At 42.1% G+C, this 23,959-nt stretch overlaps 1 protein-coding gene across 1 annotated transcript in view; it reads right to left on the bottom strand.

The window, feature by feature from the left end:
• The window catches only part of gse1b (Gse1 coiled-coil protein b), a 183,392-nt gene that overhangs the window by 126,726 nt on the left and 32,707 nt on the right, over positions 1-23,959 (bottom strand). Inside the window, exon 2 of the mRNA XM_086071139.1 lies at positions 2,913-3,051. Within this exon, the coding sequence (XP_085927265.1) occupies positions 2,913-3,051 (139 nt within the window). The remainder of the gene's footprint in view (positions 1-2,912; positions 3,052-23,959) is intronic.

Raw genomic sequence — 23,959 nt, 5'->3', positions numbered from 1 at the left:
TTGAAATGTGCGTTTAATTTCCACTTTTCCAGTCACAAGGAGGACGGCAATTCTCCAAATGTTTTGCCCCAAATTTCTCTTTTAATGAGGTGCCATGAACATGAAGCAAATAACACTTCGCCAATTGTCCTTTGTACGTAGCTATGATGAAGTCAGTTAATTGCTCGAGATAGCTTCTTCTCTTGTGTGTGATAACAGGTATGAAATGTGAAGAAAAAAAAACACATTTTGTTGAAAATGAACACAAAAAAGAGAAAATATCATAAAACTCCGAGATGTCCTTAATTGCTGTCTTTTGCTTACTGTGTTGGGTTTTGTTTATTCTTTGGGAAGTTAGTCACACTGCTATGTTAGACCAGGAACAGTAGATTTTTTGTGTGTGTGACAAGCTGTGCTATACTTATAGGTGATGATATTATCCAACCCTAAAAAGGTTCGACAGTAAAACTGAACTGACTCATGGCCTTGAATTTAAAAGAGAAATTGTAGTAAGTAGGACTGTGCATGAATTATGATAACTTGAACTGAGGTGCAAACTAGCCATTTAAAATGAATGCCAAACCCCCCCCCCCCCCACCCCAAAAAAAAAGGATTAAAGTGAAAATGAATCTTAACATACTGTTGTGTGTACTAATGTCACAGGAAATGTATGTACACGTGTGGGGAGTTGCGTGTGTGTGTGGCAATGTTTAGCCTGCTAATGAGCATGATATTAAACTGTTAAGTAATCAGTCAATAAAACCCAGGGAGTGTATCAATGCCTTTGTTGTTACTTTGTTGTTGACCTCTGATGCCATCTATACCACAAAGCGAGTCTACAAACTTGGATGCTAAACCAGAGCCACAAACCGTTCTAGGTTAGCTTAGCGCTAGCTAGCTGCCACTTCAAACATAACACGGATGTATTCAAAACTTTACCAAAAGTGAAAAAACATCCTTGGCTACGCTATTGGCCAGTGAACGGCCGGGGATCCTGAAGGTTAAAGGAGCCCAAATCATTTTAAAGCCTCTCTTTAGGTTGACGAGACTGAGTTAGCGCACTCCAGTGCACTCCATTTACCATTATGATGAAATTGGATTTGTTATTTTCATGGACAATTACCAGTTTTTTTGGCAAGTACTAACCAATTCAAATGGATTTGATATTTGTAGTTAAATGGTAAAGGGAAACGCAAACAAGCTTCCCTTTAACTCTGCTTGGTGGCAAAAAGGGGAGAGCGATCTTCCCAAGGCACTGTCTCGATGTACAAACACTTTTTATCGGCTTTGTGGGAGCTGTGACAAGCTTGACAGTCTCTTTGGAGGTTCACTCCGCCCTCCACTGTGGGCGGGACACAAGAAAATAAAAGCAAAGCAGCAGAAGGGGCGTGATTAAACAGTGGCGTCCTTCCTCGTGTCCCCCCCCTCCCTCCCCCCTGATTGTCACTTGTCACCCGGTTGCCTGCCAAGTCATCATTTTCATATCCTTCTGACATGCCCTCAATGGAGCTCATGGGACACGACTAATACACACTGTGTTAATCTCTGATAAAGGAACTGGAGTCCTCCTCCTGAAGGCAAATGCCAAATATCATGAAGTTCACCCCCTACCGGCACCAGGTGGTTCTCCACACCCCCACGGTGGGTAATTGCAATTGTATTGAAGTGGCCAGCAGCCAGAGTGGAAACGCTGCCAAGTCCAGCTGTGATGTTGTCATCACAATACACTGAAAGCCTCATCTCCTAACAATTACATTTGCTGTTTGTGTTTACGCAGAGACCAACACATGTCAAGGACACACAAACATGAATAAAGTGCCGCCTCGAAATTAGCACAAGCCCTTTGGTGCAATCGTTTTACTGGATCAACGCTGGGGCCAGTGAGTGCAAATTGCAGGGTTGACCAGAAATGAAATGCACACGAGCCCAACTAGACACCATAAAGAGTTCTCATCATTTGTTCATGTGTGTGAACGGGTCCTTTTATCCACCTGAGTAGAGGAAATGGGACGTGCCATGTCAACGTGAGCCGCAATACAACCAACATGATGGAGGCTACTTAAATAACTCATGAAAACGCAGCTCTCAAGCCCCGTGGGACCACCGAGAGTCATGTCGAACGCTAGACTCCGAGGCGCGGGCCTGGCTTTAGACCACGGCCTTTGTCACGACTCTTTAACCCAGCGTCAGAATCCGACTTGCGCTTTAGATGGCGGGTCGGCATTTGTGTGCGTTTTTGCGGGAGAGAGCGCTTGTGAAGGCTTTCTGTAAACGACCGGGGGGCCCTTGTGGCTAAACAGAAAATAGCCCGAGAGAAAAAAAGGGAGGAAGCCTGAGTAGGCAGGAACGTTGATCCGGAGAGGCAGATAGGGAAGTGTTGAGATGGAGGAAGAAAGAACGAGGAGACGAGTGATTTGAGGTGGTAAGGTTCGTCTAGGAGCGCCAATACGAGGAGACAGCAGCGCTTTTCACTAAACACACAGAGCCAGTGATGGCATCCCTTAGGGCGCACTCACACGCACACATCGTCAAGTTATTGTTTTTAGGTCACGCTCCTGCTCTAGCATGAAATCGTCATTATTTTCTATTCAACGGTACCTCAAATTTGTAACAGCGTTTCAAATGGGTTCCCTGTGAAGGAGCAGTGCAAGGAGATGAAAACAATAGCCAAATAAGACGGACAATAAATGACAGACGCGAGAGGAAAGTAAAAACTAGAAAAGCATTGTTGCAGCCAAACACAATTTGTCCACAATGACGATGCATGCCTCACATTTGTAGACAATTATCAGCATACAGTCATTGCTACCTGTGGCTTGGGCGCCAACTGCTGGCACACAAATGCCCTAACTTCTAACACAACGAAAACAACGTGGGTGTAAAACCAAACCACAGTTTTCTCAATCTTTGGCATTCACGAGAGCATGACTCACTGGAACATGGGCGGTCGACTGGCTCTGATATCTCTGGCTCCGGGGTCACAGGGTGAGGAGTGCGGTCGCCCGCGGGTTGGGAGGCCTTTAAGTTTTCCTCCTCGCCGGCTCTCGTCGACTCCTCCGCCACAGTGTCGGCCTGAAGGATAGGAAGAGGTTTTAAGTTTAAGGAGTAACTGCAACACAATGACGAAAGTGACAAGTTTTATATTCATACACAGTAAATTTAGTCGAGTGAATTTTACTCTAAAAATACTATATTCGGTCCCAGTCTGAACAGAGTAAAAACGACACTAGGAAGAGAGTAAAATATTCAAAAATAAATAGAAAAATCATTCAAGGCTTGAGGAACGATTGCAGAACCTTCCGATTTGGAGTCGGACAATCTACCTGCTGAGCCATGCCACTCCTACTGTGTGCCAGTATATCGCTTGTCACGTGAAATCCTCGCACCTCCAGGGCCTTTTTGGTCTCCTTTTGGACACACCATCTATTTGTCAACAAACAGTAGATGTGGCATAGCTCAAGTGGTAGAGTGGCTGTCTTCCATGCTAAAGGTTGTGGGATTGTTTCTCAACCCTTGAGTGTTTATTTTTGGCAAGAGTAAAGTTTACTGTTAAGACTCGAACCAAATATAGTCTTACTTAGAGTAAGAATTACTCTACAAAATTTACTGTGTAGATTAAGAAATTACCTTGGTAAGCAAACAGCAAAATAACCACCTATTTTTTTCCTCCAGTGCTATAAGGGCTCTCTTACGTTAAAAAAACACTAATAAATAAATACCATTCAAGGAAAGCACAAAACTGCTGAACAGCAAACCAACATTAAGTGCAAAAATTCATTAAGAATTGTTTTTTTCTCACAAAAATCAACTCACTTAAAATTGTATTGTTAACCTTTTCTGAAGATTTTGGGGGGATATCTGCCCATCCCTGATCTAAAATGAAGGATTGTGTATAATTGGCCATTATACTGTATCATCAACCGGCCCATTATTGGTGCACCTAATAGAAATGCTGACATAATCATTCCCACTATAAATAAATAAAATAAGTAGGAAGAAGAGGCGGAGGCAGAACAGGAAGTATCCCTCCTGTGAAGTTACAAAAGTCAAAAAGCAGCTGCAATCAGACATAAAGAGCAGCTTTGACAGCTTGGGTCTATTTGGATGTGCTCTGGAACCCGGGATGAGCCTCGAGGAGGGAAGCGATGTGACCATGAGCAGCAGAGGAAGAAGCGGAGGGTGGCTGTCAGAGACGAAGGACTTTAAAGGAGCTTCTGCCATTGATGAGCGGCATAGAGACAGCAAGGTAGGTGAGAAGCAGGCTGAGACAAAGACGCATCGTGGGCTTATGAAGTGATCACCCAGCTGGAGACGGAGACATAGTAGAGGAAAGCCCCGAAGACTGATACGACTCATACCCCTCTTGAAACCCATACTTAATAAAGCATTTCCATCTTCATGCAAGTCAACACTTCTTAACTCATTCACTGCCATTGACGGCTATAGACGTCAAAAATTTATTTGAACTATTTCTGTTAGTTTAACATTTTGTTTCCCACTTTTGTTAACATGAGTATGAAAACCTAGAATTTCTTTATTGTACATTTAGAACAGATATAAAATTTGTGATTAATCGTGAGTTAACTCATGAATCTATGCGATTAATTACGATTTTAAAAAATTATCGACTGACACCCCTAATTTTTAGTAATCTTTTTTTTTTTAATCACGTCAGGTGATTAAAATTTTCAATTGTAATTAATCGCATGACTTCAATAGTTAACTCACGATTAATCACAAATTTTGTATCTGTTATAAATGTACAGCAAAAATGTTTCCTAGGTTTTCATACTCTTGTTAACAAAAGTAGAAAACAATTGAAACTAATTGAAATAGTTCAAATGCATTTTTCACATTTATAGCCGTTAATGGCAGTTGATGAGTTAATGCAGGCCTTCTGGGAACTCTTTTGTGTTACACCAGTAACAGTAATATTTATTGAGAATCCAAAACTAAAAACTAGTTACTTTTCATAGGACAGGGCAGCTTTAACCAGTCTGATCGCATTGATTGGACTCTGTACGCTGTGGAACGCCAAAACAGATTGGTTGAGCACAACACAACATATTGGCCTTTAAAGATCAAGCAGGGACGCCAAGATTTGATGCGGAACCTTACCACCATTGCGCTCACGTGACTCATCTTCGGCCATCACACTTGTTATTTACAGTGTGTCACGCTCCGCAACTTGAGTGTCTTTGTGGGCACGAAGAACATGAGACGTCATTAAAGGCCTGATTTCTGAATTGAGTGCTGATGAGTGCACACTCATGTTGAGTCACAGTGTAGGAGCGGCAGCGCACGAGTCAGGAGGTGGAATGAGAAATATCAACAGAGGTAGTGCTAATTGAGGTTAATTCCACTGTTGCGCAATATCTGCTCTAATCGGCGAGGAGGAGGACTCTGCTGCTAATGGAGGATGCAGAACCACAGACGGATTCCGAGAGCGGCTTTCAACCCTCAATGGACCAGACAATATTAGTGCTTGTTTACCAGTAAATGCTGGTGAACTAGCAGACTTGCACGGATATTGATTATGTCTCAAGACGGGAGCGACCTCGACTGAGCTGTCCCCCGAGACATATCTCACCTGACATGCTCAAAAACACACACTAAGAAAAGTCAAACAAAAATGAGTAAAGGGAAGACTGCTGCCATTCCCATTATTACCTAATTGAGAAAACATAAAGTCCACCGCCGTATTTGTGTTAGTGTAGCTATCTGTTACCAAGCAAGCTACTTCCTGGTTAATGAAAGATGAATATGCTATCGTAAAATAAATGGCAAAAAGAGAGAAAGAACTGATCAGCCCGTGATAGAGCTTCACGATATCAGAAAGGCTATTTGCCGTTAGCTTATTCATGGTATTTCGCATGACTGCATGCTAGCATACAAGGTAGCAGACATTTGTTGTTTCATTCTTAGTTTTGCCGTAAACTACATCTGAGAATGACAAATAAACAGCTTGAAACAAGCCTCTTATTTGGAGAATGGTTCACTACCTGTCAAAAAAAGAAAAGAAGAAAAAAACAACGTTACAATACAGGTATACCAATCAGAAGATAATGCAAGTGTACCTAATGAAGTGGCCAATGACAAGTGTCTCTGTAAATAACACCCACTGACACTATGAATAGTACTGACTTGATCCCACACGACATAAGCACATCCTTGTTGCCCACTCCAGGGACAAGCGCTTTCTTCAGAGCCACGCTAATCGATAGCTGAACGCCGCGCAGCATCTGCCATGCGACAACTGTAACATTAATTGACGGGGACGGGTGCGTTTGTATGTGTGTGTGCGTGTCACCGGCGAGGGTGAACCCATCTACAAACACGGGCAAAGGTCTAAACAGGAAATACACACTCAAGGAAGTCGATCAGTTAGTCAGCAAGGGTGCGGGGGAGATCAATGGCAAGTCGAGTTGTCAGCTGGTGCATCACAGGAGGAGACATGAAATACTCGCGGTTGAGTTGACACTCCAATATGAGGTCAATCTTTGCATTTCATTGTGAGGCAATAAAGAGCTGTATCATAAATTATATTGAACTATGTTTGTTGATTTTTGCTTCAAAACTGATGAATGGATGAAAATGGGTGGATTAATCTGCTTAATTCTTATTCCGCAAACACAATATTAATCATAATAGCGTGTTTACACTCGTGAGAGCACATAGAACACACATTTTGACTTGACTTCCATTTTACATTTGACACTAGTTTGATTAGCCAACGTTGATGGCGTTTTCAATGATGTGTTAGCATTAAGCTAGCATCATTTCGTAAAATATGTCTTGGTTAAATACTTAAAGTGAATTTCTCTTTGTCATACGTTTACATTTCAACTGAAATGGCAATAAACAACTTGAAGCAAGCAGTTGGCCTCTTTTTTACTGCAGCATTGATACTAGCCTGTCGTTTTGTATTGGGTGTTAGCATTAAGCTAGCAGCCATTCGTAAGATATGGTTTGTATTGTCTGTATTTATCTTTATTTGATGTGTAAACTTCAACTGGAATTGGAAATAAACATCTGGTAGCAAGCAGTTAGCCTCTTTTTTTCTTTTTTCTTTTTAAGAATTGTTCGCTAAGTTAACTGTCACCGTTTAACGCTTGGAACTCAAGTCTGGTCATTCATAAATCAAGATATCAGTGTAATTATATTTGTAAGAGCAGAATTTAGTTACAGCTCTTGTACTAGATCATACTACATGTGTATATTGTCCAATTGAGTATATGGACTAAGAAAATAATATTCTACAATCTGATGAAAAGACAAATAAGCAAATTAAGCCGGTTGGAAGAATATGTTGTGTTATTGGCATTAGAGAGGATCAAAACAGATGCTTGCTCGAGTAAAAATGTCATGGATTACCATTATAACAGCATTGGGAGTATATTCCTCCAGAGGCATACGGTGACTCTCCCTTTGGGATTTGGGAAGTCGAGGCAGATGTCACCCACAGGACGTGACTGCCCTACAATGCCATGCTGTTGTTCATATGTGCCAGCGCGTGCGGCTGGTGCGTGTTTGTGCGCGTCTCCACTGACATTTCATCAAACGCGCTTGACATTTCCAGGGGATTTAAAGATTTGATCCCTTCTCTGTTTTGCAAGACGGAGGCCGGCGGCGCGCTTCGCCCGCGAGGCCTCGCCCGCCGCACACCATTTGCCGATCTGGCTCACCCATAGTGCGACCGCTGCACTGCACGCTGCCTGCCTTTTACAAATGACTGGTTCAATGCTCAGTCTTTTAGTTGCTACTCCACCGCCCTCGAGCTGCTGAGTGTTTCTGTGCGACTCAACCCGGGCAGAAGAGCGAGGACCAGAAGATATGAGAGAGAAGGAAGCGGATATGGTGTGGGAGGCAAAGAAAGCAAGAAAGTGTGAGCGAGAGATCTGTTTCTCCAGCTACAGGCTAGTTAGTGGAGCAAACTGACACACAACGACATCTCTCTTCCACTGAGCTCGACTGAAAAGAACTCACTACTCTCTCTCCCCCTCCCCTCTCTCTCGCTCTCTCTGCTGTCCCTCCATCGCTCTCATCTCTTCTCTCCATCAGCCCTGCGGCTCCAATGTTGCTTTTTCTGCCTGGATGGATACTGCGGCAGTGCTGTCCTAGCCCAGGGCTCAGATTACACCCCACCACCTTATGTTGAACACGCACATACATCCCCGATAAGCACACACGAACACACATACATGAGGAGGTCCGAGGTCCGGCTGGCGTTAGTCAAAGGCATAGGAAGACGAAAACAAGCTCGCACTCTGACAAGGCGGAGCAAATAAATGTTTATGTGCTGCAGGAGTGCGCGCATACGCTTTTTAGTTTATAAACAATGACTACTGTGCTGTCTTTTTGATCATACATGACCAGCAGCCAGCCAGCAGCTACAAAATGTGGCAAATGGTTCAATTTCCCTCTGATGCTTGACCATATGTCTCATTTCAAAAGGATAGCCTTTAAATGATGAACTTCAGGGCAGCAATTCCAGGCAAACATTACAAATGCTAATGAGATGCAGATTTAATTAGCAGCGCATTACGCAACGTTAGGATCGTTAAAATCTCTGACATCAGAACCAGAGGTCAGTCAGTATTGCAGTCAAAATGTTGCTTTGACCTCTGCATTCATTCTCATGTACATGTTGCTTTTCCCAGTCAAGTAATCAGACTACAGTTACTCGGCATGGTCACGAAATGTTACAATGTGATACTTTGGCGCACGTATTGCTCATGTGACAAAAATAATAATTAAGGAAAAATAGTACTCACTAATGCACTTAGTTCTTTTTAAAAGTTACTTCTTAGAGCAAGTAATCGGTAACATAACCAAGTTGCTTTTTCAAGATTACTGTGGCAACACTTCTCCTTAGGCATATTCTGACAGAGGGCGGAGCTTAATGGAGAGTGTGCAGCGTTGTGCGTGGCACAATAAACATCCCCCCTACCCGAGGTCAGGATGCTTGAGTGCAAGGGTTTCATTTGAATCAAACTTTATTGAGCTCTGAAAGGCACACGCCTACAAGTTTATAGGACTTGGACATACATATTTCCATTTGTGCTTGTGTGTGTGTGTGTGCAGCAGCTTGATAAAGGAAGCAGGCTGAAAACAACGCACAAAATGTGTAGAGCATGTGCAGACGAGTAGACACATGCACGCACACGCGCACGCACACACAGTTGGTGACAACTGCCGGGCTGCAGCGCCTCTCTCCCAGGTCTATTAGGGAGTCTAACAGGAAAAGGGTAAGTGCTATCGATTGGCCTCGCGGTCAGCGCAAAAACAAGCTGACTATTAGAGTGCCTTCTTTTGAGCTGAGCACACGTGCGCGCACACGAATACACACACTCACACAGGATTTGATGTTTTGCTGCAAAGTCGGACTTGTACGAAGAAAGTGCAGATTCATATGTACTGTATTACTGCTTATTGTTAGGTGGTGATGTTAGTAGTACAGTGGTGCTCAAAACATTCGTATCTCAAATCATCAATTGAAAAGAATGGAAATTGACTTCATCATAATAAAATTATTAAATAGGGTGTACAGAATTTAACCGATTGTGCATCATGATTGTGCGTCAAAGAAGAAAAAACAAGACAATAAAGAAAATGTATCTTCAAATGTTGGTTGCTTCAAGGTTTAGACACAAGAACTGTTGATGCTATACTCATTAGCTTGTCTATGGCGTTTTGCATTGAGTGTTAGCATTAAGCTAGAGGAAGTGAAGTTGTGTGTTTTTTTGTGGAGTTCTCTTTGTTTTTTAAGTTTCATTTGAGAGTAAATTTCAATATGAGCACAATATGTGGCTCACTTAGGCTAGCATGCTGCACGTGTAGCTACTAAAGCTTGTAAGGAGACACCAAGGTCTATAAGATCCTCTGCTCTGGGCGGCACTCTGACATTATAAACATATATCACTGCTGTAAAAAAAGCACATGCATTAAGAGGGAATATAAATATTTCAAGTCACAAGAGAGCTGTCAATCGACTTGTTTTGGATGAAAGAGTTGGGACACTAGCAAACATTATTTTTCGTCTCCCCATGAGAACTTGGATACTAATGCATCCATCAAGGCCTAACCTTTAACCGAGATGGTGAGCCACGAGGCACGCTCTCTGTAATGACTGACCTTGCAAGCGCCCTACTCGACAAAAAACGCTCATTCCAAAGTCTTGAACAAAGCCTTCCCAGGAGAGTGGAGGTTGCAAAGTTGCTATTATTTCCCCTTGCTTTCAATTTAATGGCCGAGTGTTCCCATATTTTTGTCCACCCAGCGCATCTATCCAAAGGAGAACTTTTCTGCAGTAAAAGATCCTTTTTAGCTTTTTGTGACGGCATTACAGCACAATTTAAGCAACGTGAACGGCTGGTGTCAGCCAAAAAAATACAGCTCTGCTCATATATCTGTTGCCAGGCCGCAGGAAAATATATACAGTGTGTAATATATCGAGCAGAGCACAGCAGAACAACTGTATCCTCCGGGGGGAGAGCAGTAAAGATAGAGAGAGGCGTACATAATATGGAGGGAGAGAGAGCACAACACAAAGGGCTGTTTTCTGCTGGCTTGGTAAAGTGTGTCCAGGGGGCGCACACAAGCAACCTGTCATTAGGAGCAGCTTCCTGCAGATGCAACATCTTGTGTGTGTGTACTATCGAGTTGAGGTTTATGTTTTAAAGACAAAAGCATGGTGTCCTCTTTGATGTAGACCTCCATCCGGATCACAACCTGACACAATCAACACTTGTGTGATAAATCCCCCCCTCCTCCTCTATCCACCCCTACTTCTGCCCGAGTACACCCCATCCTCCCACTAGTAGCTTCCTCTGACACCGACACACACATTTAGCCGCAGCCTTCTGTCTACCAGCTGCCACTTTGCAGTCATTCATCAGAGCTATGATTAGCCAGCAGAGGAATGTCGTGTAGCTACAGACGACTGCTCACCCCGACCCTGACCTCTCACCTTCGGGTGACCCCGGTCGACCCCGGACTGCGGCAGCTGCTTTAACGCTGCGACCTACACATCCCATTAGGCCTCACACCTGCTTTTACGCACAGTTTGATAACCAACACGCACGCGCGCACAGAATGCACACGATACACTCTAAAAACAGTTGGCTCAAAAACAACCCACGTTGGGTCAAAAATGGTTGGGGTGGAAAAGCAAAAGGAAAAAAAGGTAAAAAAAAAAGAAAGTTGGGTCAACTTTATGGGTTATTCAATTAACCCAAAAAGTTGGGTCAAATGAATAACCAACCAAACAACAACAAAAAATGGTTTGATTTGTGGATTATTAATTTAATTTGAACCAACGATTTGGGTTAAATAACTCAAAAAGTTAGGTTGGTCCATTTTTTACCCAACTCAATCGGGTTATTCAATTAACCCAAAAGTTGGGTCAAATCAATTAAAAAAAAGGGTTGTTTTGTGGGTTATTAATTTAATTGACTCAACGTTTTCGGTTAAATAACGTTGGGTTGGTCCATTCATCCCTCCATTTTCTTAACCGCTTGTCCTCACAAGGGCCGCGGGGGGAGCTGGAGCCTATCCCAGCTGGCTTCGGGCAGTAGGCGGGGTATATCCTGAACTGGTTGTCAGCCAATCACATGGGTTGGTCCATGTTTGACCCAATTCAATCATGTTATTCAGTTAACCATACCGTTGAGTCGAATGAATAATAATTAAAAATAAAAACATTTATAAAGATTGGGTTGTTTTGTGGGTTAATAATTAAATTTGACCTCAACGTTTTGGGTTAAATAACTCAGAATGTAGGGTTGGTCCATGTTTGACCCAATTCAATCTGTTAACCAAAAAAGTTGGGTCAAATAAATAACCCACCAAACAACCCAAACAAATCTGTTGCTTTGTGGGTTATTAATTTAATTTGACCCAACCTTTTGGGTTAAATAACCCAAAAAGTTGGGTCAGTCCATATTTGACCCAAATGAACCGGGTTATTTAATTAACCCAAAAAGTTGGGTCAAATGAGTAACCCACAACACAGCCCAAATATTGGGTTGCATTCTGGGTTATTAATTTAATTTGTCTGAGCTTTTGGGGTTAAATAACAAAAAAAAATTGGGTTTGTTAATTTTTTTACTCTATTCAATAGAATGATTCAATTAACCCAAAAAGTTTGATAAAATTAATAACCCAAAAAACAACCCCCAAAAATGTGGTTGTTGTGTGGGTTATTAATTTAATTTGACGCAAAATTTTAGGTTAAACAACTCCAAAAGTTGAGTCGGTCCATTTTTGACGCAATTTGGGTTATTTTTGATCCAACAGTTTTGAGTGTAGAAGTTCAAAACAAGATTTAGAACTGTTACTTGCACGCACGCACGCACGCACTCACACAGGCACAAAAAAAGGCCTTTGCACATGCTAATGTAGTGAGGTGGCCCTTTTATGATATCATAACAGAGAGCGGGGTCGTGAGGGGCACCTGTAGCTTAGTGTCTCCGCAGCCTGCATGTATAAGTGAACACTGAACGTATCATATAAACAGTTAAAGAGCCAATAGTGGCATTCAGTAGACACTGCGCATATGTTCAGTGTGCAATAAGACACTCTCTGTGTAAGCAACTCTCCAGTGCGTGCGTGCGTGCGTGCGTGCGTGCGTGCGTGCGTGCGTGCGTGCGTGCGTGCGTGCGTGCGTGCATGTGTGTGTATGTGTGTGGGCCCCGGGCCGACTGACAGCCCAGTGCTCGCCATCTGCTGGCAGTCACACCGGGAGAAAGCAACCGCAGCCAAACAATAGAGAGCAATGACAGGCCAGGATTTGTGGAGAGTTTAATGTGTGTGTGTGTTGGGGGGGTGTTATATGCATTTTTTTTTTTTCAAAGATCCAAATCAGCCCCGGTTTATGAGCATGTGGGTAGGGGCGTGGCGGTTGTTGATAGGCTGCCCCTGTTGCCAGGCAATAGATTAACGAGCCCAAATGGCCGTCTGAGGTGGACAGATAGCATTGAGGGAATGTTAGCCCGGGCGGCTGTCATTTTCACTTTGTGCAATTACTGCACATTTCCCAACATGGTGTGTGTGCGCCCAGTGCCGCACACTCTCAAGGTTTGTCTCCAGAGTTCTCCGAGTGCAAGTTGAATGCCGCTGTGGATGTAAACAGATGGTCAGGTGTTGGTAGGAAGCTGGCTGGCTGCATTTGACGCCAGCCTGACAGCAAGCATCATCCAGCTGGGAAGAGGCCGGCGGCGAGTCCTTAAAACCCGGCCAGGTGGTCAGTAATCAAGCTTGAGTCACAGGATGATAGTTTAGCATTCTAATAGAATTTTGGGCCAAATAAATGTAGTCAGGCTTCTATGCAAAGAAAGAAGACGGGGAAAATAATCTATATAGCATTTTACTGCGTAATAAATAAAATTTAATAAAAAAAGCACTCCATAATATTGTACTTTATAAAAACAATATGTCATAATTACACTTTACACGGATCTGATGGGCTGGATTGGATAGGCAGACATTTTGTATTTTACATAAAATTGGTGATCGGCTGTAATGTCATAACTTGCAGATGAATCAATGATGCCATTGATGGGATATGCAAAATAAAATATTACAACAAGCTCAATCTCATTCACTCCAGGGATGTTCTGTGTTGCCATTGTTGGTAATTAAACGTCTCACAGCATTTATAGTCAAATTTTGAAAAACACATTTTTGTATCTTTTGTGGCCCAATTTTCAGTGTTTGACTGTTTATCAGCATTTTTTATTGTATACTTTTTTAAATGTTTATTAGATTTTCCCCCCAATGCATTTCAATGGCTGCCAATTATAAACAAATTTGGGCTATTTGTGGGCTGGGCTGGTCCTAATCCCATTCGAATAACGGGGGTTGACTGTACATTAGTATTAAACAAGTTGTTAAAAATTATATAGTCGTCCATTTTTTGATTGAATTGGTGATCGGTTTATTTATTTATTTATTTTAACCCACTGATTGGTGAATGGCACCAAAATCCTCATCATGTAAAGCCTAGGATATACTGTTCATCGACAGCTTGTCGACATGTGTTGCTGCACTGCTTGTGCTCAATGTATTGCTTAAAAGGAGCATCTCAACAAAGATTCAATTTAGCTTTAGCATTAAGCTAGCAGACTGAAATGTTAATCTGCGGTTGTTTTAAATAATACACATGATGTAATTGTCTTTATGTTTAGTTTGACAGTAAACTTCCAAGTTGGTGTGATAATAACCAGCTTGAATACTCATTTTTTACCACTGGTCATTACAAAATTCTGCTCAGCCACCTCCTTGCTATGTCTCATCTCGTGTGTGGGGGGTAGCTGGGAGGCCCCGGCTGATCCCTGTGACCGCCTCGAAGCTGGCACGGCTCGCCCGCTGGCGCACAGACAGGGCACGCACCTATTGACGCAGCCACAGACTGAACGACGGGCATTGTCTGGGTGAGAATGCAACACTTAAGCTCCTGATTAAGGCAGAACAAAGCCTGAGGGGTAAGAGTGATGGATGTGTGGGACAACACACATGCACACAGAGGGAGATGCATAGTGTACATGAAGAGGTTTGGAGCAGTGAAGCAGTTTCTGGAAAGGATTCGGACACTCATCTGCTTTTGCTGGAGGACAAAGAAGTGAGGATCGTGAGGTGAGAAGAGAAGGGATGCAAAAAAAAAAAAAAAGAAGAAGAAGAAGGCCAGAGGGCACGAACTGGTAGTGGTACCTGCATGAAACAACGAGAGAGGGGAGAGAGAGAAAGAGGAGCCAGGGAGGTAGAGATGACAACGAGCAGATCACACACAAAAAAAGGCAAGGCAAAGAGACAGAAACATCCTCACTCAGTACAACAATGAGGTAAATAGACAGCTAGCGCCCTCTAATGGCTCTTTTCTACAGTCAATGTGGCCTCCATCCTGCCCCCTCCTGACCAGGCAGCTAATGTCAGAAAACCATTGAAGAAAATCATCACAAAAATTTGAAAACAATTATTTATTTTTTTTATTAAGGATGCTTCCAAAATAAAATGAATTTACGTGGACGATTATTCTACAATTTATGCACAGCATCTACTTTTTTTTAGGGGCACAAACAGAACATAAGGGGTGAGAAACTCCATCAGTGTGTATGTATCCTAGCAACAAGGCAGATTAGAAGCAGTGTGGTGAGCAGCTGGCAGAAAGGGACACGCAGGCCATCGTGGATTTTTTTTTTCTTTTTGGTACCGTATGTGTGTGTGTGTGTTTTGCATTAAAGAGTTGTGAGGGATTTACAGGTGTACGTGTACGCACACATCCCAGCCACCCGTGCGTGCGGACACTCATCGCCGTGTCAAGCTGCCAATTATGACAGCTAACAAACAGCCCCGCAACATCACATGATCACGTCCATCAGGGGGCATAATTAGAAAATAAAACACACATTGACACACAACTACAAAGGCTGTGGCTATTTGACTGCGATGCAAATGAAATGACAGGTATGCGTGCCTTGACTTACAAGTGTAATTTGCTCCATGAACGTGTGACTCAAAACAGCTTGCATCTCAAATCAACCTTCCTCGATGAAATGAATGGGAATTTAATAAATGTGTTCCAATGCCCTAAAAAGCACCACCGACAATTTTTGTACAGTTTAAAAAAAATAGGATTGCATTTTTACTTTACAAAAAAGTAATAATGCAGCATTAGCATTTTATTGCATTGTACTTTTTTTATGCAGTATTAACATTAGGGATCCTTGATATCGATACCATTTTCTTTTCTGACTGATATCAGCAGTACTCAACTCTTGAGTAGTCACCAACATATGAATCCCAATAAAGCATTTTTTCTTAATGCCAATCATATATTCTAATTTCTCATTTCTAGTTCCTGATCGTAAACCAGCCACAAGAGGGCGCACAATATTGGTATCGGTTGCCGTCACGAGTTCCAATGGCTTGAAATAAAACCGTGTTTCGTCCCGTACCAATACCTGGTATCGGTACTCGCTCATCCCTACCTGCAAGTATTTTTTATATTGTTTTGTGTTTTATGCTACGCTGTGTTCAATAGCCGTATATAACCACGGCAACATTGTTGCTAGAATTGTTAGCTTGTCTATTGCCGTTGCCAGCTTTGTGTCGATTGTATTTTGCAGCTACGTGTTTAGCATGTATCCCACCGACAGTTTTAATGTTTTGTCCTGTCAAGGAAATTTTAAGTTCAACATTTCTGTTTGTTAGATAAATGTAAAGCATGCTGATAACACAATGCTTGATCATACATCCGGATAGCAGTTGCGCAAATTATTTTTTTTAAATGCATCTGTGCGTTAATAAAACATGGATACGTCATTTTTATATCCGCTGCATGTACCCCAAATGTAACCGATGACTCATGTAAATATTGGCTTGCTGTATGCTCAAGTGAAAACACATTAAGTAGACATGATTAAACCAGTGGTGGGATGTAGTGCAAATACTGATGTTGTGTGTCTGCAGATTGAAGTATTATTGGGGGGAAATGTCAACACAAACCACATCTGCAGTTCCTTATGATACATGGAGGGATGTTTAGCATAAAGTAACCATGTGAAAAGAATTTGTGGTTAAGGCAATAGTGCAATATCGTCAAAAAATGGTCAAACATTCAAAAGGCTGAGACTTTAAGCGACAAAAATACTCGGCAGGCTGCTGCATGGCCTTCCGTCCACTCTGCTTATTTTCTTTCCCTCCAGGCTGTCCTGCCTGATAAGTGTGATGGCTTTTTAAACGGCGCCAGCTTCTTGCATTTTTATGTGAGCTCTTAAAAAGCGCCAGCTTTCCTTTAAAGGCTCAACGACAACTCCCACTTTCACCGTCAGACGGTTGATGTGCTGCAGTGGGAGCCGGTGGGAGTGTCTGGAAGACATTCAGAATGCAAAAAAGGAAATGAGGAAGAGATTCCAGTGAAGACCGCAATTCTTCAGATCAGCTCGTCCGCTCTCTCTCTCCCTCTCTTTCTCTCTCTTTTTTTTGTTTTTGTAGCCCACCTGGTGGTGACCCCAGCTGGAACTACTGGGGGTTGTAATGCGTTTAAAGCCAAATTAATAGCAACCCAGCAAAGCCCTGAGACCACATTAAAAGCCTATAATCACACCTACCCTCCAGCTGTCTCTCACTTATAGCTCTTTCCTTGTCCACGCAGAAAATGTCACGTCTTCGGTAATTGTGTGCGATTTGCATGAAGGTGTTGTTGATGAACCGAAATGCCAAAGAAAGAATGACACTTTTTATATAATAGCACTTGTTAATCCATAATATACAAAAAAAAACGATGGAAAAGGATTGAGGACTTAAGAGGATGGCATGACATCATTGTTTTCATGTCAGTGACCTTGCGTTTGATCATTTTTGCAGGAAAAGTCAGAATATTTTGAGATGCCAAGTGTTCGGGACATAAATCAGAAGGACATGTTATTCTTTTACTGAGTTAAAATCAAACAAACATAAAACAACAATTATGTTGCATATTCAAAACAGCCAAGCTAAGTTGCCTTGAGAAAGGCATGCTAGCGTAATGCTAACAAATAATGGAACATACCATTAATATGCTAATGAGTTTTACGATCTTTTATGCAATGGATATTTGAAAACAAATGGTGGAACAATACATTGAGACACATAATTTAACAATTCTTACAGGCATATACTAACAATCTTTAAAGCGATACTTGGCTCTTTTAGCCATTTTCAGCAGTAATAATTTAATATTGTGTCTAAAGTTACTTGATTATTTTTCATGTATAATTAATACCTTTAAAAACACATTTTGCTACAAGCTGACAACTGAAAATGACTTCACATGTGCTCAGGGCCAGAGGTAGCAAATCCAGATACACAAAGTAAAACCCATGTCAGAGTTTGGCTTTAGCCCCAGGTGCTAGCTAGCGAGCTCCCTAGCTAGCTCCTCGGGTGCTTGTTTACCTGTTAGGGAGCTAGATAGCTAGCACAAGGGGCTAAAGCCAAACTGTGGCAGGGTTTTTACTTTCTGGACCTGGATTTGCCACCTCTGCTCAGGGCTCAGGTAAGGACCAATCATGGCATGTCACATTCACAGTCGACAGCTGGCAAAATCCGTTTTTAAAGGTATTAATTGTAGTTGAAAATGGCTAAATGAGTCAAGTTTCCCTTTAACAATCACACAAGTAATGGAAAAAAAGTTTGTGTATGTAACGCCTTCTGCTTCTCTTTTGACTTATTCTCTTATTGCATCATGTTGAGTTTGATCATCAGTAAACGAAACATCCAAACGGGCACAGCTCATCATGTATTGCTCGCTGAACTGAGCTCTCCTGAGCTAACCCGAGCTTTGAGGCATCAGCATGCACGTCGGAGGTTCCCGCTGTTTAGTTTCGTGGCGCATTTTTCACGAACTTCTTTGCTCCAAATTGCACTACCCCGGGGGGCAATCCACTTCTGAGGCTCCACTGAAACATAAGTGTGAATGCCTTCGTCTCGCAGCAGAGCCGCAACCATTTTGTCCAATAAACAACTAATATAAAATAATCAGCCTCATTCAGCTGTATTCGGGACTCCCTGCGGTAAAGACGACGAAGAGCGCGGGCATCAGTGCGCGAGCGAGAAGTGCAGACAGATTGTGTGTGTGAGAGAAAGAACCAGCCAGCGTGTGTGCAGCCAGAAACGAGCCAAACCTCGCCGCTGACTTGGCCAGGGCCTCTGGAGCCAGAGAGAAAGCCTCGCTAACCGCAAACCTCTCTTTTCACTCTGTCTCTCTTTCACACACACACACACACACACACACACACACACACACACACACACACACACACACACACACACACACACCCTTGCTGAAAGTGTCTGGCTGTGTGAAGACGTCATTTCAGAACATGTGTCGCTGACCATGGCGAGCAGGAGGGAGGTGGCAGCTGTGCGAGGAAGAAAAGATGCCAACAGCTGGGACAAAGTGAGAGCAAAAAACCAAATGTACATTTGGAGTAGGGAGGGGCGAGTACCGATACCAAGCCTCAATGTAAGGATACTCAGCGATTTCTAATTCAGAGCAATTACTATTACGCTATATTTCACTTCCTGTCACGAGAGTGCATAATGTGTCCCCACAAGGTACTGACTGCAGAAGCATGAAAGCGAATAAGGATGGGGAGTTGTGCCCAAAACAAAAAAAAAAAAGGGCCTTGGGAGTGCTCATCTGTAGTCCATTTATATTTCACTATGACACTACACAGCAGAGGGTCATCGGCCGGCTATTGCGATGCAAATAGTGACACACCCACGGCAACAACAAACGAAAACACGGAGGGAAAGCAGAAGCAATGGTGTTGTGAAGGAAAAAATAGGTGGGGGGAAAAAAAGGTGTCTAACCTCAAGCGGGTCAGTCTGTCGCCTCAAAACACCTCTGCCTTACTTGGCTGACAAGAAATACACACACAGACAATCGTGCAAACACACACCTCTGTCTGTGTCAACACACGCTTGAGAGGAGGTGGGCGGAGGCTTTCGTCGGCATGTTTGTTTTTGTTTTTTGGGGGGGGGGTGATGCAAAGCTACGTGTATGAGCGTGCGTGTGTAAGTAAAGGCGGAGACAAAAGGAGCATATGGCAGCAGCAGCCGAGGCTGTAAATTAAACATGGAGGAAGATTAGATAATGACTGTGTGCTAAGAGACAGGGGCGGAGCGGACCACAGTGCAGCTCCAGCCTAAGAAGGGGAGGGGGATTGGGGGGGGGGGGGGTGCTGGTAAGCACATGTTAAACACAACCATCAACAATGTGACTAACTGACATGACCTTGTGGCGCCTTGACCTAAAGCGGAAGTCAACCCAAACATTTTATTTTCGTTATGTTGTATGCGCCCCCGCTAGTCTATATACGGCATTGTGATTAATATCGTGTTGATGGAATATGATCCATCCCTTCTTATCGATATCTGGGGCGGCCATTTTGCCACTTGGTGTCAACTGAAAATGACATCACAGTTGCTCAGGTAATGACCAATCATGGCTCAGCTTGTGTACATCACATGACCAAACTCAGAAAACTGGTTGCTACCTGAGCAGCTGTGATGCTAATTTTAGTTAACAGCAAGTGGCGAAATGGCCGCCCCCTGAAATGAATCAAAACGGCTGGATTTAGCTGCTTAAATCGTATTCCATAAATGCAATAATAATCAGAATACAGTATTTAGACTAGTGGGGCCACATAGTATGTATTGTAAAGACAATTTTGGGGTTGACTTCCCCTTTCAGAAGACCCCAATTTAAGAGTTTTTTGTGAGGGCCATTGTTTGAGTTTTGTTTAAAAAATATATATATATTTTACCAAACTTTGAATTACTGAATTACAACTTCAGGTTTGCCCCTTATACGTTTCCACATTAGCATATCCAAATAATAGATATTTAAAAAAACACCATAATAATAATAATAATCTCTAATTGTGATGTATTATGTTTGAGACAGCTCTTAATACATAGGGTGTGATTTAGAGCGATGAAGAAAATTAAAAAATATATAATAATAATTTCTGTTAAAACTGTCTGTATGACCTGTTATAATGTTGATGCTTGAGGTGCGCATGGCTGCATATGGACGGCTGCATATGGCTGAAAACACTGGCACCTATGTGACTGTTCGCATTGGGTCATCAGGTAAGTCCATTGGCCCTCATGTATTGTACGTTGCAAAAATACATCAAACCAGTTACATTTCGTTTTTGGCAACGCTAAGAAGAGTTGTTGGGGAGTGAAATGAGGCTACATTCAAATCTTATATCAGCTTCAAGACCGCATACTCCAGATATTCCATGTTGTAACATTGAGTGTACTGAATATTTCAAATTTATATTGCAAACAAAAAATGTACAATGCCACCATTGTATGATGGCAGTGAACTCAATTGAGTTATGTGATGGATATTTGAACATAGACATAAAATATAACAATAGTCACAGGCATATATTCTTTATCTTATGTGAAAAAATGGGTTCCAGATTGATGAGATTACAGTAGTTGTGAAACTCTTCTTCATTTGTGCCTGCATTGTGTTATACTGCCAGAGTGCTATTTTTTGTGTTGATTTTTTTTTTTTTACAAACCTTTTAGGGGGTGGCTGGAACAGATTAATAGTGTTTCTATTGTTTTCAATGGGTTAAAAAAAATTGGGACATGAGTTTCTGAGTTACGAGCATGGCCGCTGAATTAATTACACTTGTATCTCAAGGCACCACTGTATTTGGTATTGTATTAGTTGAAGTTTCTTATGCAATCCTTGCACCTTTAAAGTGACTCATCGCTCTCATGTATACAAAACAGCGCCACTAGAACACGCAGTCCTGCGCTACATGCTTAGCTTGCATATTCTCGCCCAGCTGTGTCAAAATGACTCTGGTGGTAGACTTTCTGACGTTGACTAAGTGGGGGAGAGATGTGTGTGCGGGGGTTTATAAAAGGCTCGTGGGTAATCTGTCACTGTCTCATTATTGGAGCACGTTAAAGCAGGGAGGGAGGGTTAAGGAGGTGGAGATAATGCAATGGTATTGAAACAAAGAGGAAGACAGCCATAGCGGACAGTCAGGTTATCCGAATTCAATCAAGGGAATCTTTGGAAAGCAGACCAAATTGGTTTGTACTTAAATGAGGATGAATGTTTTCGCCCCTTTGACAAAAGCAATCACAAGTATCACTATCAAAATGATTGAATTGGAATAATTATGCAGTATGTATGGTGCTGTGTAAAAGTCAATGGTGACTACTAGGTTGGTTGTTTCCTTTCACGAATCATAAAGTTGTATGTCTACACTCTATTGAGAGACATTCATCCATCCATTTTCCGAACCCTCATGTAGTTGTAGATGGTCATCATGGCACTGTTTTTTCCAAGTGCAGTAAACTCCCCTCCATCGCACGTTCTGGGTTCACGGCCCCGCTATTGTGGTGATTTATATATATATATATATATACGGTTAATATCTTTATTTTGGGCAAACACTCATTTATTCTGGGTGCCAATCCACTGTTGACCACTAGATGGGGGCACAGTATGAACAAACAACAAAGAAAACAGGTATTTCAGCACATCTTTGTTTTTGCTGTCATCCACTGTAATCCTGTTGAAAAACAAATTGTATTTGTTTACTGTAAACAAAGAGATTGGTACACTGTTTGTACAATATTTGGGGTTATCCATTGTGTTTGTATTATTTTAAAATTGTGTTTAAATTGGGACTTCTACTACATAGATGTGCTTTAATGTTAAATAGTTGTGCTTTAATGTTAAATGAGTTTACTGTTTATTGTATTATAGATTTGCCAATTAACTCATTCGCTGCCATTAACGGCTAGAGATGTCAAAAATTCATTTTCATATTCAGTTTAACATTTTTCCCCACTTTTGTTAACAAAAGTATGAAAACCTAGTAAAAAAAATATTATATATATGTATTGTTCATTTAGAGCAAATATAAAATTTGTGAATTGTGAGTTAACTCAACTTAAGTCATGCGATTAATTATGATTAAAAAATTTAATCGCCTGACGCCCTTAATTTTTAATAATCTTTTCTTTTTTTCTTTTAAAGGAAAAATTATTAAAAATGCTTTAAAAAATAATTAAAATTATTTATTTTTTTAACGAAGAAAAGATTATTAAAAATTAGGGGCGTCAGGCGATTAAAACTTTTCATAATGAATCGCATGACTTCACCAGTTAACTCACGATTAATCACAAATTTTATATCTGTTCTAAATGTACAATAATTTTTTCTAGGTTTTCAACCTCTGGTTAACACAAGTGGAAAAAATGTTAAACTAATAGAAATAATTCAAATACATTTTTGACGTCTATAGCCTTCAATGGCAGTGAAAGAGCACGCATACCGCTGCTTTATTTCCTCGCGAGGGCGCCCATAATCACACACACATTAGGTAAAGGTGATCTGCCGACGCCATAATCAAGGAACGCTGTTGTTATGATCGTCACATTGCAGCTCTGATTACAGAAAGCGGTGTTTAGTTTCCACACCAGGAGGATGCCCACGAGAACACGGCCGCTACAAAAACATACATGAGCTCACATCACACGCACGCACATAATCGAGGACGAGCCGTGCGCGCGCAGGCAGAACAAGAAGGCTGGAAGCCAAGTGATGCATGGGGCCCTCGTGTGTAAGTTTAGCAGGCAGCCCAACGCAGCACACCTCACTCGCTCGCCGTCTGCTTCTTTAAAAGACAAAAGCGCGGCCCCGCCGGCCTCAGCTCGTTAGCGACAAAGGAGGAGACGAACAACGCAATTTCTTTCGCCCACGCGGGCCTCGCATTCGTACACGCAACGGGCTTTTTAATTTGATTGCTAAGCTGCTGCAAACGAGCGTTTTCCGCGTGCCGTAACCGACACACGGCAGCGAAGGACTAATTGTGCTCCCGCTGCTTGTGATTTGTGACAAAAAGCGTGTTGTCGTGTTGTTTACACCAGCCCTCCAGCAATCCACTGTGGCGCTGCGTGTAAACGACAATGTGCCTTTTTTTTTTTACTTCCTGACAGTGGCATTAACAGAGCTTCCTGTCCGCCACCGGGGATTCGCTCAATGCACAATTCTCCACTGCACATGCTATATAAGTGGATCTTTGTGTGTGTACATTTGCGTATACTGTATACACGAAGGGGTGATATTAGTTAATCATAGCCTTCACTCGGCATAAATAAAGAGCAATTACTGTGCTTCCATCCCAAAGGGCTCTTCGGTATTAGTACACTAAAGACCCCAAAGAGTGCTGGCCCATTGCTGATATCGCCAGTCAGCTTGCCGAATGATGATGAAGTCCCACAAAGGCGAAAGAAATGAGGACATCGGTACATTAAACTACATTAAAATGGCCAAATGTGCAGGAACACAAATCAAAAGAAGCACAACAATCAGTGCGACTGTCTCGACTAACTAATAATTGCATCCCACGGGGAAAGGTTGGATTCGGAGTCATTACGGTATTATAAAGAATAC

The sequence above is a fragment of the Leptonotus elevatus genome, chromosome 3 (genome assembly GCF_054856555.1).
Source record: "Leptonotus elevatus isolate MCC_2025b chromosome 3, RoL_Lele_1.0, whole genome shotgun sequence".
Classification (NCBI taxonomy): Eukaryota; Metazoa; Chordata; class Actinopteri; order Syngnathiformes; family Syngnathidae; genus Leptonotus; species Leptonotus elevatus.
Note: the sequence above shows the minus strand (reverse complement) of the source record. Positions and strands in the feature narration are given on the sequence as shown.